This window comes from Rhyacophila brunnea, unplaced genomic scaffold (genome assembly GCF_057557595.1).
Source record: "Rhyacophila brunnea isolate RB1 unplaced genomic scaffold, BYU_Rbru_1.0 scaffold_6, whole genome shotgun sequence".
Classification (NCBI taxonomy): domain Eukaryota; kingdom Metazoa; phylum Arthropoda; class Insecta; order Trichoptera; family Rhyacophilidae; genus Rhyacophila; species Rhyacophila brunnea.
In genome coordinates this window covers 12945690-12964306 of record NW_028233276.1, presented here as the reverse complement: position 1 = coordinate 12964306, position 18617 = coordinate 12945690, and the positions used below count along the sequence as shown (strand labels likewise).

The window sequence follows — 18617 nt, the reverse complement described above, 5'->3', positions numbered from 1 at the left end:
CACCACGTTTTACAAATCCTCTCTGAAAAACATTTCACTGCGGAGGTACTGCATACAAAGATTGTATATTCCGTTTGGCGCTTTCACTCATAATCACAATCTCTTTACGCTCCGCTGAAATTCGCTTTTAAGAATTGTGTTACCTGTCCTCACTTGACCGCTTCACTAATATGTAATTATGACACCTGAGGTTTTCATGCTCGTGCGCTGTTTACTTTTGAAAATTTTGTCTAGTTTCATATCATAAATCACAAGTGACAAAGTAAGTGAATATATCAAAATAACTCATCGATATCGAGGGTATAAAAGTGCATTGTTTGGTACTACTTTTTCGAAATTATACGTAGTATATTCGATCAGATATAAGTCAATGAGCTTTACCACCATATTTATTTTATAATATATATTATATTTTTGAATTATTTATATAACTATTAATTGTAATGAAACATAGGTACATATCGATATTTAATTTTATACTATGCTATGATTATTATAGATACCATATACATTCATTATGCATTATCTCTTCTCGGTCATTCCTTCATGGCTGAAGATCATGAAAACCCTGAAATGTAGTAAGTAATCTTCTGAGCTGGAAGAAGAAGAAAAAATTCAATCACGCGTAAGGTTGGTGACGTGGCGTGATACGCTTAAGATGACGTTGGTGTAGTTCTGGAGCATTTTGGCGAACTTTTCTAACTGAAAATATTCGTTTATGGTTCAAATGTGCTACTAAATGGGAGCAACAATCAAACATTTGAAATACCAAGAAGAAGACATTGCACACTTTTTTCACGCAACGCAAACTTTCCGTGGGTGCACGTGCGCTCACGTGACTTGGTGATAATGTGTTCACCACATAAGACTCTCCACCTCTCACGCTTATCTGCTTCTCTCAAGGGCAGAGTGATCCTTACTAGATGTTCTTCCTATGCTTTTTCTTCTCTGGATGCTACCCAAATCCACCAGTATCTCCAGATCATCTGGTATGCGCTGAGCAATATATCCAGATAACTACAGAATGCGTCTCAAAAGGCATTCCTTAATATGGAGTATCTAACTTGATTAACTGGTTGGTTTTGTGGTGTTTCCAGGAAATACGTAGCGTTTGGCATCAACACCACATCTCGAAAGAGTCGATTGCCTTTCGCTCCCTTGCCTGCATGGTCCATGACTCCGCACCGTACAAACACTTATTATAAATAATTTCACCTTTTTTTTTCAGGGGAAATGTGCAAATATGTTAATTAAAATGCTAAAATGGTCGATGAGTAATATAACTATCATGAGTATAGGCATTTTTCAACAGGCACGCTGCAAAAGTTTTAAATTTAAACTGTGATGTAGGTCAGCGAAAAGTCATAACGGGACCTTCTTCAGTATGCAACAAAAGATGATGACTATAATTACGATTTTTAAGAATACGCAATCAAATATTCTTGATGTCACAAACAGGGTTGGCCCAAAACGCACTGACTCTATCACAAAGGTGGTAGACAATATATGCTAGAACGGAGATATGAAGATGACAAACAACATAATGGCCTCATAGTTGACAAATCGTCGAAAAATCGACAGACTGAATCAATCCGAAGTCTTCACCAGTAGAAATTATAATCATTGTGAATATTTAACGCTCTGAAATTATAATTGTATAATATTTTTGTTTTGTCTACCTTATCTATAGGTATATCGTTCTGATAAATATTTTTCTTTTGTTCTCAGATTTATGGTGGTGTTGGTATGCCTGATATTCAGCGTGTTATCAACCATCGACCAGTACAGCAACTTTGCCAACGAAACCTTATTTTGGATGGTAAGTTTGTCTTTATTATGTACATAATATACTCTAACACGTATTTACGTGTATTCCTATGTATTCATCAACTTTTTTCAGAATTCATATTGACGAGTAATTACTCTCAAATAATGTATTTGAATTAAAATTCTACACAGTTCAATTGAAATCGATATCTACAAGCATTTGCTTATTGTATTGAAGTTACGAGGGGTATTTTGAGATAATAAACTATTTCTTTTATTCAACGAATATAACATTCTATATTCTGAATATACATAATTTGAAAACATCTCATGCATATACACTGTAGAAAAAAATATTTTGTAGAAAAAACATGACATGCGACGGAACTTAAACCTGTATCTGCTGGGTTCGCGCCAGTATGCTTTTCCGATTAAGCTACGGACATCTTATTGAATTACGATTATTTTAACTAGCAATTGTTACAAGAAATTCTTATCAAAATGAGTTATAATGTTGGTTATCGGTTTTAGTATATTAAATTAAGGTAGGTGTCAATTCCGTAATTACTAACCGACGTCACATTTTTTCCATTGTTTAGTTTTTGTAACGTACTTAGACTTGTTAATAATTTAATAATTTTATTTCTTTTTATTTATTTTATTTCTTTTATTCAAGGAGATGCAAGATTTGAGAATTTAACATTATAACATACTGAATATACATAATATGAAAATATTGGATGCATATACACACTATAAAAAATCATTTTGTAGAAAAAAAATACGACATCCGACGGGACTTGAACCTGTATCTGCTGGGACTAATAATATCTCAGTGGTTCATTTGATTTTTTTTAAAGAAAATCTAAAGACTTAATAATCTGTCACCACAGATGAAAGGAAATTGACAAATCGTTATATTTCTATTTGCGAGACATGAGCGATATCAGAATATTTAGTAATATTATGTTGTCTTTCACAAGTACTAGGTTACTAAGTAATATGAATAATTTAATACTTCTGATAAACAAAATATGCATTCACCTGTATTAAAGTAGATTGTCAAAGTTTAAAATATATGAGTTTGAATCGAAAGTTTTTTTGTATATATATTTAAATTATTATGTATGTTGTTGTTGTTTCAAGTTATAAACAATCCAGAACAATACATAATCGGAAACATATTGTATCGTAGATTTTTTTTTTTTTTTGAATTAGTAATAACCATGTCTTTGCTTTTTCGTACAAGGTGGTTGTTAGTAATTTTGAACAATCACAAACACCCAAGCTTTGAGAAAAACACATAAATATTGTGTGTCCTGACCGGGAATCGAATCCAGGAACTCCCGGGTGGAAGGCAAGCGCCTTACGCACTGCACCACGAGAGCTGCATGTATCGTAGAATTAAGGTGACGCATCAGTGAAACGCCAAATAATTTTCAACTGTACGCGCGACGAAATTTTGTACTCGCTTCGCATTCATTGAGAGAACGTCGAGTCAGACATACGTCACTTTTCTGCGTGATGGCGACGGGCCAATTAATTCTAAAATCGTGTAAAGATGACTAAAAACGTTACCCATTTACTTTAAAAAGAAAACATGTCAATGAATATATTATTATTGTTACTAATAGAATAATAAACAGAACATAAAATGGACGTATGTTGGATTTATATGAGAAATAATATTTCGTTTGACAGGCGTCTTTTGCACCCGCGACCCGCAATCTGCACATCGCCTAGCAACGATCTTTTTAGACCGTGCCTCAACTAATGCATGGCCTTAATAACAAAAACTTTGTTTCAAAACTCATATATTAACATTCTACATATTATGTTATAATCAACTATACTCTTTAACCCTAATTATAACTTAACCCTTTTTTGTTTCTTAAGAAACTTTAAAGCAATTTTAAATTTTTCAAAGTTTTAGTAGCGTAATACCTACTCGTAAAATTATTCTGTAAAATATCAAATAGTGAGTTGAAACATTTTTTTTAAATAAAACATGTTATTTTTCAATGTGTTTCTTATCCAGATTAAGAACACAATTGATTAAGCGAATTACCAAAAACCTCTCCTCGTAAAAAAATATATTTTAATATAACCTACACTTTTTGTAGGCCCGTACGTTACACGTGCGAGTGTGATAAATTACGTTTTTTTTATTTTTACAAAATTTAATAAGTACCTATCTTTTATTCTATTAAAAAAAATATAATAAGTTATCGCTTTCCCTTCATGGTGCTGTATTTTTTCATAGTACTTAAGTCATACATCCAAAAATAGAAGCACCCTGACAGGATATTTAAGAGAAGTGGATTTGTCATTATTTGACCAATTGAACCGTAAGACATTTCCACTCGTAAATAGAATTCAAATGAGGGTTTCAGTCATTATTTCTGATACGTTGGTATGATTGGAAGCCTTTTTAGGACTGTATGAATCTTAACAAGTAGACGGGCAATTATTATTATGTCAACATTATTTTGAATATATAAAAAAACTCTACGTATAACATTTTATATGGATAGTTCTTGAAATGTTTTATTTTAATATGATAATATCTACTATATAATCTAGTTAGGGATTCTGAATTTAATACTGCGTCCATGAATTTATAATATAGATAAGTACTGCACCATTTCCATTCAAAACAATGCGTGTATACACAGTGTGACGATATCTTCACATACTTTTTAATATGGTTAGTTATTGACATTTTTTTTCAGCATCGATGTGCTAAATGCGCATCAGCTAAACAGCTAAATGGTGAAAATACACAAATTTAAAAACAAACTGAGCCGTTTTATTTTAACGCGTCATTTTATACAATAGGCGAGTTCTCTAGCTACTACTTATGTGTTTATTTATTTATTAAAAAAATATTGTGGACAAAAATTTAGAACGTTCACAACATGAGATTTAAATTTAAAAAACGACTGGTTCTAACCAAACAAAGCTAAATAAAAATACGTACATGTATAGCAAATATTACCTTCACAAGAGATGAGAAAAAATAAAAATAAAAATCATGAATAATATTATACAATAAAATAAAATTTCAAAAACAAAATACACAGTGTATCGCTGAAAATATCTATGTCTTAGGGGAGCGCATTAACTAGTCTTGCACCGCTCGTTTACGAGGTTGCGCATCAAATATGAAATGTATGCATATAAACTGCATGATATGATTAAAAAACGACTTGCTAGAAATTTAAAAATTCATATTATAATATACCATTTTCAACATTTGTATATTATAGAACCTTATACTCTATAGATACATCAAACGGTACCATTTCATTTGATAGATTTATTTTCAAAACTCAATTATATGTTATGAAAAGAAAATTAAAAATAATCTACATAATGATTTCAATACCGACGTTAATGTCACCCATTTATTCGTAATCAAATATTTTTATTGTATACTGAATCTGTTAATACATCCTATTTGGATCGAACATGGTGACGGAAGTAAGTAAGCTTTTGTACGTATGGTTTATTTATGGGACTGTAATGAATTACAATTATAATTACCAAATTTGATGCACAGAAGGATAGTTACGTCTCGATAGGCGAACGATCTGTTGGTTTTTTTCTTATATTAAGTACCGATGTATGCTTTTGAGACTGCTTTCTTAAATATTGTATAAGTATGTTCAGTCTTGAAAAAAATCAACTATCTTATCAATTACGATTACGCTTATCTCTAAAATGGTAATGATTATTACAATAATTGTAGTACGCTGAGGAATGAACGAATACAATTAGTGGTAACCAAGTTGGCTAAATCGGGGCTTCAAACCGTTATTTATCGTTTCAGTTTTCGTTCCAGTTCAAGTAAAAAATACATATCGGTTCAGTTGCGGTTTTCGTACCCGAAAAAAATGGTTTTTCCGGTTTTGGTTCGGCTCCGAGTGATAAATTTTTATATATTTTCTACCATAATTTAAATCATTGTATGGTACTTGTATGATAGCCCGTCCAAACCAATGCTTGTGCTGCACCACACGGCCGTAGCCATAATTTTTTTAAATAATATATTATAAATTATGAGAATTATGTCAAAAAGCGTCACACGATCGTAAATGATTTCTTTGGGACCTACCTACGACAACTGAAGTGGGGAGTAAGATCATGTTAACTCGCGTGTTTGAACATGTAGCGAACCATTTTTTTTTTGGTTCGATATCGATGTACGTTCCGACAAAAATAACCGTTTTCCGCTTTTCGGTTCAATCCTGGACTAAATCAACTTAAAATCGTTAATTCGACATAACCGTTTTTAATGCTCTGCAAATGAGATTTTTTTTTAATGACTCATTACAAACTTTACTTTGAAAATATTAACAGGAATGCAACCCAATGTTGGAACTAATATGCTTAATATAACACGTTCGAACCCCTTTTTATAATATCTGAAAACTGCACTAACTTATTTTTAAAAACAGACAGTTTAATCCATGGCCTCTCAATTATTTTATTCCGATGACGATCACCTGTTAATCTACAGTTAATAATGCACAATATTTGAGTAGTATTAATACTCATCGTATCATAATCCAACGCATGCACAGGTAATCTACTCATTAATATTCTGTTTACTCAATATCAAAATGTGTAAACATGAACGTATGTAAACAGAATGGTGGACTACATAGTAATTATTAATTTAATAGATTTTTAATCCTTTTCATTATTTTCCTGTGTATCAATTTAAACTTGGTGGGGAGGTTTATTTTTATTTTTAACGAGCTGAAGTACCCTGCTTTTGTTCGAGTCTGATTTATAGTTGGTATGTTATATTTGACAGGCGAGCGCTTTTGTTTATTTTTCTCATATTTTATTTCTTTAATTTAATTTTCAGATATCTCATAATGAAATGTTCAAAATCAAATATCTTAAAAAATAAATCGATGACGCCCACGTTTTTTTTTGCAGGAGGATTATTATGAGATTGATATTTTTTACAAGAAATAGCTGTTAACCACTTGCTCAACCTATTAGGTCCATACTCTGGGTTCAGATACACATTTCAAAACAACATTTTAATTTGTCTGACGCGTGATTCGAAGCCGGAACCCATGACACCATAGGCCGACTCTGAAGCAGCTTGGCCTTCATGGGCGAAATCTTAACACCCAGTTAACAATTAGTAATATTACCTACACCAACAATAAAAAATATATCCGACCAAGAATTAATTGTTCAAACTTAATTACTTCGAAAAGTAAATTGACGTTGTCGAGGTTTTCCACCTTCATCAGGAAACCAACTATGAGTATGTAAAAGTCTCAGATTGCTAGCACCATGAACAAAAAAGTTTTTTTGAAGAAATTTGTATTTTTAAATTTGGAGCACGAAATTTTTACCAGCATTCCAGTCTACAAGTTGTGCTAATTTCATCAATATTGGTCTCGCAGTTTTTGAGTTATAATCCAACAAACGGAAACAGACATTTTTCTGACCTGAAATGTATTAATAGTGCATTCTATAATTACCCTTACAGACAGTTATTTTATATAAAACAAAAAATCCAAAAAAATATTAAACCAAATTCTCATAAATAAAACGTATTGTTATTCTTTTCAGAAATAGATGTAAGTATTCTGAAAATCGTGTCAAATAATTATAAAAGTTTCAATCCTAATTACTGAAGAAATTAAAGCAGTAATCATACGCCCTTCCTTATATACCTACTTAAATTATCGGTATCACACGGTAGAGTGCAGCAACCAGTTCATATATCTGTATGTGTGTAGAATAATTAATCAAATTCCTTGCAAAAAGTTCATTACATGTTTTCAAATTATGTTAAATCCAGACCAAGAATGCAATGGGTTGAGCCCATATTTTTAAAGTCTGTTTATATTACCTCCACGACGTCTCCATTTATGATCCACTACAACATAATCAACCTATGCACATAACTATTTTGAATATTGATTCAGTTATAAATTAGCTTGACAATCCATTATTATTACAATCTGACAGAATTATTGTCCATCCTATTTAGCATATTTATTGTAACTGAATTACAATTAGTATAAACTCAGTTTAGTATTCTCATTATGCAGTTATGGCAACCCGGTCGAAATATTATAATATTTAGAATATTATAAACTTTTAATATACCTATTTTTATTTTATTTTTCGTGGAACACATTTAGGATACGTTGCTCCAGAATAGCTGTCATTTGAATGTTTCTTATTTAAATAATGAAACTGTTGTCGTATTATAAATCTCAATATTTCCACTTGACTGTATACAAGAAGGCCTTGTGAGAATATTATTTTCCTCAACAGTACAAATACAATAGCAAGTGACTTTCTCTATTTTGCTAGCAAACTTTTCCCAAAGCGCCTCCGCTTCTCGAATGCTCTTCCTTGAATGTTTCATCCCCTATCTGCGAGATGAAGCCTGACATTGCAATCATAATATCATTGTGTTGACCTTGGCTTTTCCTGAATTATTTATAATACCATTTTTAGAGTGACTTCTCGTTTCATACAATCAAATATATTACACATCAATACGTATATACTCCAGTGGCGAAGAATGCCTATTAGATCCTGATATTCCCTCAGAAAAAGTGTACGGTTGGACAGTTATTATTTTACTATATTTTAACATAACACAAGAGAAAATACTGAAATGGAATCGAACATAAATTTCTTATTTTTTATTGAAATACCTTATATTCTTTAATTAATCGGTAACATTAGTAACCAAACGATTAAATCGTACATAATAAATAATATGTCAATATTATTTTCATTTACCAACCACTTACACTATTTAAAACTTTAACTTTGAACTTGAGTAGACTCAGTTTGTATGTACATAACCGTTTATGAGGTCCTTTTATTTCCTAAATACTATATCTATATAAATCTAAGTACTATAGAGATGTAGATATTTTTGGCGATCCATTATATGTTTTTTTAATTCTATTTTATTGTTTAAGTTGTATTTTTTTTTTAATTATTGTTGTTTTTTTAATTTTATTTCTTTTGTAAAAAACTATTTTTGCTTTGTTTTTTTTTCTCTACCTTGTTTTTTCTCTAACTGATTACTTGTAATTTTTATTCTAAATGTCATGTTGTGAACGTCCTGAATTAATAATGTGTTATGTACTCAACGTGTCTTTTTCAAATAAATAAATATCAATGCATAAAACCAAAAACTTGGTCACATTTCAGTATAACTATATAACACAAACAATCGTGCAAACATAACGAAATAACGATGGTAATGGAGTGCAATATAAAAAAACTCACATAATAATAAGAAGTAAACTTTTAAAAACCTTGGCGGTTTCGAAAACTAATATCGCAGTGGTATTCAAACTGTTCGCTGAGCATACAACGCGCTGATGCACAACCACAATGATAGTTATTGCATCGGTTTATGACTTCCAGTGCTTTCACTCACTATAACAAAAATCAAAAATAATTTCAAGATGAAATTCATATTTTCTTAATTTTAAAAAATATATATAAGTAGATACATACATATTATTATATTCTTTTTTAGACTACAACAGGCCATGAGTGCCAATGACAGTAGTGTAGTAAAACAGCAGTGTAATCAGTATAATGTATAAGTGTAACAATCACAAACGTCCAGGATTTGAAAAAATTACATAAATCTATTGTAAACTCATCGGGAATCGAATCCAGTGCTATGCACTTGACTGCAATACGAGGGCCGCCTATATAAACACGTCATATTGTGTATACAAAATCTAATAAGGTACCTAGGTGCAATGCCATATCGCATGCGTAGGAAGTAATGGATTGTTTGGGGAATGCAAATATATATATTAAGGTAGATTCTGTCAGTCAGTCAGTCAAAAAAAAATTCACTTGTGGTGCTAATGATTAATATTTTTATATAGGTATGTACTTACATCAAAATTTAAAAAAAATCTTTACTTGTATCTATCATAGTGAAATAATTTACTAGAAGTATGTAATGACTTTAGGTACAATTTGAGACTAAATAATTACAAGATAAAAAGAACTTTTTATATACAACGTTTTTAAATTTTCTGTTGAATCATATAAACTTGACTTGACTAGCTTAAACAATCAAAAAAAATGTATTTGATAGAAATAATAATGAAATGTTATTTTGACATTTATATTGATATCCATAGTAATGCACGTATATATTAATAATTTAGTTGCTAGGACCATCCGCTTAGCAACCAATAATGGTGTCGAAATAACTTTTTATGCAAAACAGAACTAACTGAAAATTAATTCAATTCTACTTAAAGATGGCTAAAAGTATTAAAAAATGCATTGGCATCGTATTCTGATGTATTCTAAAAGTTTTAAAGCTAGTCGGGGAGTTAGTTAAAAATCGATTGCAAGATTTGTACCGGACAAAAAACCACCGGCCAATAAGAATACGAGCTTAGAAAAATGTTGTAAAAATAATATCGGACGATAGTTTAGGCGGTAAGGCGAACGGATAACAATATTTTAGAAACTACGCTGAAACAGCAAACCCACCTACCCCACTAATTGGTATTTAGTAAGAGTGCCTTGAAAAATACGAGTATTTAGACAAAAAGGGTGTCGTAAGACGGAAAGGTTTGAAAGTCACTGATCTATTTTGCATGAGAGATATACTAGGAATCCGAATTTAGATTATACCTAGTGTTCATTTCCCTAAATTATTTTTTTCGCTATATCATCTTTGTATTAACCGAGATAGAAAACAAAATAACTGTTAGAAAATTAGTTAATTTTCATTACTGGATACCTATAAATATCTATTGTTCTTTCAGGAAATATGCCTCGTTGTGTTCTTTGGCGTGGAGTACCTGGTGCGGCTGTGGTCTGCGGGATGCAGATCCAAATACATGGGATGCTGCGGAAGGTTTCGTTTCATCAGGAAACCGATTTGTATTATAGGTGAGTAAATAAAAAGTCTTTTGGAATGCTTCAGAAATATACGTACTAACTAGAAGGAAAAAATAACAAATATTTTAACCGAACTGGGTTTGGACCCACAATTATCGTGATCCGGTGATGTGTCCTAACAATGTGCAACTGAGGTATAATAATTTCAAAATCTGGTAATATTGGCTACCATGTTTTGTAATTTTTAACCAAGATTATTAATATCAATTATTGGTACTAGCCTTGATACATATCCGGCATCAGGACATCTCAAAATTTAGATATTCCGGTTTTAACGTGCTTTCACTTGTTAATATTTGGTTAATAAAATTATACTATTTTCCAATAAATGAAAAATACACAAACTTTAAGAACATACATAATTTGGAACACTTCAGATTTTTTTGTGGTATATATGTTTCTGAAGTGTATATAAATATGTACTCATGGTAACCAAGAATGCAACATTAACATATTAAATTGAATACGACAAAATATAATTATTTAATTTACAATATTTACACAAACAGTCATAAAAATCTCTGATGTCACAAGGATAATATGCGACCAAAAAGACTATAGAAACTCGTAATTTCATTTTTTTTGTGACAAACATCACCATGTGTGCTCTGAGATTTATCTTTTACTCTAAGCTATTTTTTCACAATTTACAATCACTATTTAGAATATTTTAATGAGCAATTATAAAAAATCGGAAATGTAAATCTTACCTGGTCCCAAAATCTGAGAAGTCAGGCTCAGATACGAGCTGTGCTGCCATACGTGCGCGTCAAGACCGGTGAATGATTGACAGTCGGATCTAGTCTTTACCGGGGTGGGTCGTTTGATTTTAACTCTCAATAATCCAAAATCATAATTTATAACATATGTTTTGTACTACGCTAAAATAATTATTTTGAATAAATAAAATCCGTTCTTTTGACCGCAATAAGAGTCATAATATCGTCGAAAATTGCCATAAAATCAAGATTCTCTCTGGTTATTGTCCAAACTCCAGTGGGTAAGGGTGAAGATAGGATGTTAAGATCCGACATAAATAGTTCACACTATACTATGTCAGTCATATTTACACGTTTTCATTGAAATAAAAATACAATTTACAGATTGCGCTAGTTAGTTTTTAAAATTCAATAAAACCCTGCCTAAACCAAATCATAATAATTTAGGTATGCTACGGACGAACCGACAAAAATAGTGCACACCTTTTCAGTCATAGTTATTTGTTTTTGTTGAATTAAGAATGCATTGTCACAGATGTAGCTGGTTATTTTTTTTTAATTCATTAAGCCCTGCCTACACCAAAACATAATCGATAAGAAATATTATTCTATCTATAAAATATCTAAAATGATGTATGGCTAAATGGCATTATTTTAAATATTTTATAAATAAACGAACACTATCTACACATTGTAGTCTTAGTTCACTGAAAACAAATACGTATTTCTGACAAAGTTCAGTGTACACGTACACTGTATACGTCGGATTTTAACAGCCTACCTCTACCCTTCGCCGCTGGCAAACTCAAATACAGATGAATTTGAATGATGATGTCCATGCTTGTTGCTTATGGCATGCCATCATTTCCCTACAATTCTATGTTTTAAAATACACTATTGTTTGTTGATGATCGGTAACTAGGGGTGGCATGTTATATGAAAGTATGGTGAAGCAGGCTGGTATGGTAAAAAAGTATGGTGGGGCTGGCTGGTAATCAAATTACGGCAAACTTTCCACGTTAACATTATATTATATGGGTACGTTATAATCACCAAAGTAAATCCTCCGTGATGCTCTGAATTTTTTTATCGCGTCGCTATTTCTCGGAAGTTTTCGGCTATTGTTGGCCTGGTTCATTCAGTTGTATGAGAAAACCGATTCCTTACCCCTCTTTTTATTTAATACCTCCATGATCGGTGACGACTGCGTTCTGCAGCTGATTTGTCTCATACTGACATAATAACCACCTCAGAAAAAAAAAATGACAATAATTTTATTACAATACTACTACAAATACAATATTATTGCCTACACGAGTAGCAATATTCCACTGAAATGTTACTTCCGCCTGTTCTCCTTGAATATTCTGCTTAACGAATTGTGACTAAGAGGCTTATCATCCCAAGAGGATTATTCAAACCAAGTGAGGATCTCACCCAAACAGGTACATGATCATAAGCCATACATTATTTGTAACCCCATTCAAAAAGAATGGAATTTAAAATATGCAGAGTATTTTTGAGTTTTATATTCCACTTAAGTCATTTTTTGCAATCCGGGTTTCGCCTTTTGGCATCTTCAGGTACTATGCTTACTTGTGCAATTGTATCGCAATCATAAATACACATTGACAATGAATAAAGTTTTTCCCTCGGCGGACAAAAAAACTATGTTTAACCACATCGCTTCGGATATTGATAAAGTTCACCTACGTGAGTATGATTTTATGTAGGTGAAATTCTTAAAATATCATCTAGGTACCTACTTCAGTCGTTTGGCGTACTTTCACGTACATACTTCATATTTTTTATATTTAGGTACTCCTTATACACTTTTTACACTGTTTTTCTAATAGTGCTTATATTTCTTTGTTTTTCGTGTCATGTTGTAAATTTAGTGAATTTAGAATTTGTAAAGATCGTTATATGTAAATAAATGTATTTATTTATTTAGAAATAATAGTATAATGGTATTACAGAGATTGACCAATACGCCATAATGCATAATAACAAAATATAAGAATGATTTAATTACAAGTAACAACAAATATAACAATAAAATAGAAAAAAGTATAAAGTTTTAAAAAAATCAACCTTTAAAGTGCTATCAAATAGGTTAATTGCACGATACACAGCATCATGAAATATCACATCCGTCCTGCGATGGGATATCATGAAGACCGCAGAGTTACGAGTAATATTGGTGGGAACATAAAAATTAATATTTGCCAGTATATACGGATTGTAAATGAACCCACGAAGAAGTAAAAAAAATGCTTTAAAAGAGCAATCATTCTTCGAGTGGACAAAGATCGCATTGATAGCATACCCAGAAGAAAACGAGTCGGAAAATTCTTTTTATCATCATTATCATAAGGCCTTTAATTAGAGAAATCAAGTTCATTGTCTGGACATTCGAGAATACTTAAGAGCGTACATAAGTGAAACGGCAAATAATTTTTAACTGTATGTGGAACGAAATTTCGGCCGTGTTACCATTCGGAGAGCGATAGTCGACCTGTTTCCACGTCAATTTGTTTTGTGATGGCGTCGGGGGAATATATTCGTAAATCGTGTAAAGATGACTAAAAAACGTTTCGCATATACTTGAAAAAGAAAACATGTCAATGAATATACTATTATTATTATTACGAATATAATAATAAACATAACATAAAAAGGACGCATGTTGAATTTTTATGACAAATTATATTTCGTTCGGCTCGCGTCATTTACACAATCCGCGCATCGCCTAGTCACGATCTTTTTAGACCATGCCTCAGCTGAAGTATAGCCTTAACACAAAATGATAAATAGGTATAATGTAAAATAAATGTTAATTGAATTTATCAGAATTTTGACGCGGAACGAAATATTTAGCATTGGTTTACTATATAGTAGTGTAGGTGTAGAGTATTCCGAGGATGGGTTTGTATTTCGAGACAGCTGACATAAATAACTCAAAATATTCCAGAATTAACAACAAAACAGTTTACGACGCACAATTATTTTCATGCATCACTTTTGTAGTGAATAAAAAATAAATTTACATTAGATTTAGCAAATTCACGATACAGTATCCTTATAGAAAACGGGTTTCTAATCTCACTGCTTTTTGTATATATCTATCTATTTAAACAATATGATCCACTGGTTTTACTTACAGCGCCCAGTAAATTAATTCTAAAAAGTTTTATCAATGTCTGTTTTTTTTTTAGTAATATTGATTCACATTATAAAATAAAATTCTTGACAGATGTAGGGGTACGAGTATAACCAATTTTCATATTATAAAATTTATGGACACGCTACCCACTACAGCGTTTGACCTTTGATATTCAGAATTATTAATATTAATTAACACCTAATTTTCAGTTGATAAAATAATAGAACGATTATTCAAAAGCAATTAAGAAGTGTTATTCATTATGGACGGTAATAATAATTAACTGCTGCTTATTTAAACTGAATATCCGCAAGTATTAAAACTAACTTTGTGATATTATAACACATATTGTTTATAAAATATTAATAAATTGTACTCGTAAGATGCATTTACTGCTTCCATACTAATGATTTTGCAAGAATATAATATGGTATTTATAACAGTTATTAAATATAATGTAGAAGTCGGTAGCCTTTTCCTTATAAAATACATAATTCATTTTAATAACGCCAAAGACATATATTTATTTTTTTGACCGATTAAACGCTTAAAAACGTGACAAATTTTAAAATATGCAAATACTACTTTTTTCTGTACGTCGGTCAAATATTATATAAGCTAATATTACATTTTATTTTCATATCAATGGCCTCTTTTTTACCACATTTGGCACATGTTTATTGAATTTTACCACCGTAGAAGGTATCATGTTGCCGATCTCTACTATAATTAATACAGCAAAACAGCTCAGAATTTATAAAACATCCCTTTAAAGCTGAATATAATTAGTTCCTGAAGCGATTTGATTGAACAAATATATTGCTCTCCCAGAGATTGCAATACCGAATGAAAATATTAATACCGGTATTTTGCTATTTCTTATTGAACATCTGTAGCAATGCCGGTTGTTGTTAAAATATAAAGAACAGTGCAATATTGCAACTCACTTTAAATGTCAGTCCGCCTTTTTTGTACCTACACTACTTTTAATTAATTGTTTAATGGTGTATTTTGACAGATCATTTTCTTTAAAAGTACAGAGTAGTTTCGGCACTAGAAATAATTGCGTCTTCTTCTTCTTCGATGGCGCTACAGCTCAAGTCGAGCCCTGGCCTCCTCCACCGCTGTCCTCCAGCCGGAACGGTCCTCCGCACGTCTTTTCCAGTTCCTGATTTTTAGTATCTGGTTGGCATCTTTTGTAACATTATCACCCCATCGTGTGCGTGGCTTTCCCACTGGCCTTTTCCCTCCTGGGTTTCCTTCGAGGATCTTCTTCGGTATCCGTGACTCAGGCATGCGCTGGACATGGCCTGCCCAGTTTAGTCTAATAATTGCGTCTTGTCAGCACAAAGTTTTTACTCCCGATTTAATAGACAATAAACTAAAAAGTATTGAAGAAATAACATAAAATTCATTTTTGAAAAACTAAACGTCTCGAAAATACCGATATTTTGGATATTGAAAATCAGTATTTCGGTATCGATAAATACTATATACGGTACTGCAATACCTATGCTCTCACAATTGTTGATAATAGTATGTTAGTTATATACTCGTACCTTTGAAGAACAAACAATAATTGATGCTATCGACTTCTTACATAATTATCAGGGAAACACAGACCAAATCGGAAACATTCGTAGCTAAACATAGATCACCCCGAACTTTTTACTTTTAAAGTTACGCTATATAATATAGTTAATGACACTTACGTGCCCTGATTTCTTCCCTCCGATAAGACAGTCCGACTCTCAGTTGTATCGGTCGGCCATTGAGACTTGGTTTCTACGAGGGAAAAGCTTTTAAAAAATTTCGGTGTCTTACGGCGGGTTACATGTAAGTTGTACGTATACAGTTCATCGTGGGACACTTATTCGTGCGCCGCAGTACGTGAAACATGAGTTCGTATAACATGTTATCAAATGACGAGTTCTTCGTTAAACATTTCACCGTTGAATACATTTGTACGTATCTTACAAAATGCAGCGATAGTTTGCAAATAGTACTGTTCCAATTAGATTAACCCGAACCTAACCTAGTAAAGACATCTCATAAAATTCACCAAATGTTGTAGCATACATACAAATATACTCCAAGGTGAAATGTTCAACGAAGAACTCGTCATTTGATTAAATGTAACACGAACTCATGTTTCACGTACTGCGGCGCACAAATAAGTGTCCTGCGGTGAACTGTTTAGGTACAAATTTCCGGATACGCTTACAGCGACTGAAATCGTCTCTTCACATTCTAGGCTTAACCATATTACATTAATTAAACATTAAACAATGTCTTCGATCGTTACTTCCTAGTATATGCTCATATAACAGATGTATAAATCTGGTGGGTAGAGAAAATATCAATTTAACTATATGTATCCAAATGTTTTTTTTTTAATAAAAAACATAAGTCAATTAAAATTTTCAAATTATTTTCAGATTTAATAGTAGTAGTAGCATCAATGGTGGTCCTGTCAGTTGGATCGAATGGGCAGGTCTTCGCGACGAGCGCCATCAGAGGAATCCGCTTCCTGCAGATTCTGCGGATGCTTCATGTTGACAGACAAGGAGGCACATGGCGTCTGCTTGGATCTGTTGTATTTATACATAGACAGGTTGGTAAAAATTTAGTTATTTGATAAATATACAATATGTAAAAATAATAAACATCGTCACAATCTTAATATAACATCAGTCATATTTTAAAACCTAGATTGAATCACCAAAGCAGAGCCGGTTTTATTTTTGTTTGAAATTCGTGCCCTTCGATCAAGACGCACTCTGCTCCAACGAACGTGACTAACAAAAGCGCTTTTGCATCGTTATCCTGGAGAAGGTTCAGCTTTTCTTCAAACATGCTAACAAGAACAAGCATCCGATTCAAATTGTAACTTCCCCAGATTTCATTTTTTTCGGTTGTAATCTCGAGTCCCTTTAATAATTTAAAAATCAATTCCATAAAACTGTGTATAATGCTTTGTCAAATGTGTAAATTAGTATCAAACTTAATATTTTTTGTTGGATCTAACTGTAAATGAAGTACATATTACTAATTTGCTACCACATTTACCCCCTTCGAATCGAAAGCATGTTGATTTTTCTGCCATTAACCGTAAAGTATAATAAGCGCTAGTGTTACAGTACCAACATAATGTTATTTAATACGATATTAAATTGCTTTCCGATTTGAAGGAGCTGATTACGACTCTCTACATCGGCTTCTTGGGCCTGATCTTCTCGTCGTACTTCGTCTACCTGGCGGAAAAGGATGCAGTAGGTCCAAACGGCAAGACAGACTTTGGCTCGTACGCGGACGCTCTATGGTGGGGCGTCATCACAGTCACGACGATCGGCTACGGAGACACCGTTCCTCAGACGTGGATGGGCAAGATTGTCGCGTCCTGTTTCTCCGTTTTCGCAATATCTTTCTTTGCATTACCAGCTGTAAGTTATAAAAGCTTTATTTTAATAATATATATTAATTTATTCAAACCCTTATTATTACTGTGACAATATTACGATAGGTGTTAAAACCGCGGTGTGATACTGTATATATAGTTAAATCCCCCACCTTCAGCACTCAGTATATATAGGTGAGGACTGTCGACCGGTAGGTACCTATTTGCACATATGAGTGTTAGCACACCTGCAAGACATTGTAGGGCCTACTAGTTTAAATTATCGTAACTAAGTAGGAGACATAAGCTTAATTAGTTAAAGCATATTGGCGCGATACCAGTGGATATACAGGTTCAAATCCCGTTTGGCATCGTATTTTTTTCAAATGTGATTTTTTTCTAGTACCTAGGTGTTTTCAAGTTATATATATATGTTAATTATTTTTTTGTAATTAATGTAATGTTTAACATAGTAATTACAATACTATGGAAAAATAAATTCATGTTAGCAGACAATTAGTTATATTTAAATTAGAAAATTGTTTGCCAAAAATATATTAAATTTTAGACTTATTATCAGTATTTGAAAATATACGGATCGATTATGACAACTAAAAGTATT

At 32.1% G+C, this 18617-nt stretch overlaps 1 protein-coding gene across 1 annotated transcript in view; it reads left to right on the top strand.

Moving 5' to 3' along the window:
- The window catches only part of LOC147065215 (potassium voltage-gated channel subfamily KQT member 1-like), a 306976-nt gene that overhangs the window by 270304 nt on the left and 18055 nt on the right, over positions 1-18617 (top strand). The window contains exons 3-6 of the mRNA XM_085956690.1: positions 1729-1819; positions 10578-10704; positions 17037-17212; positions 17790-18041. Of these exons, the coding sequence (XP_085812816.1) occupies positions 1729-1819; positions 10578-10704; positions 17037-17212; positions 17790-18041 (646 nt within the window). The remainder of the gene's footprint in view (positions 1-1728; positions 1820-10577; positions 10705-17036; positions 17213-17789; positions 18042-18617) is intronic.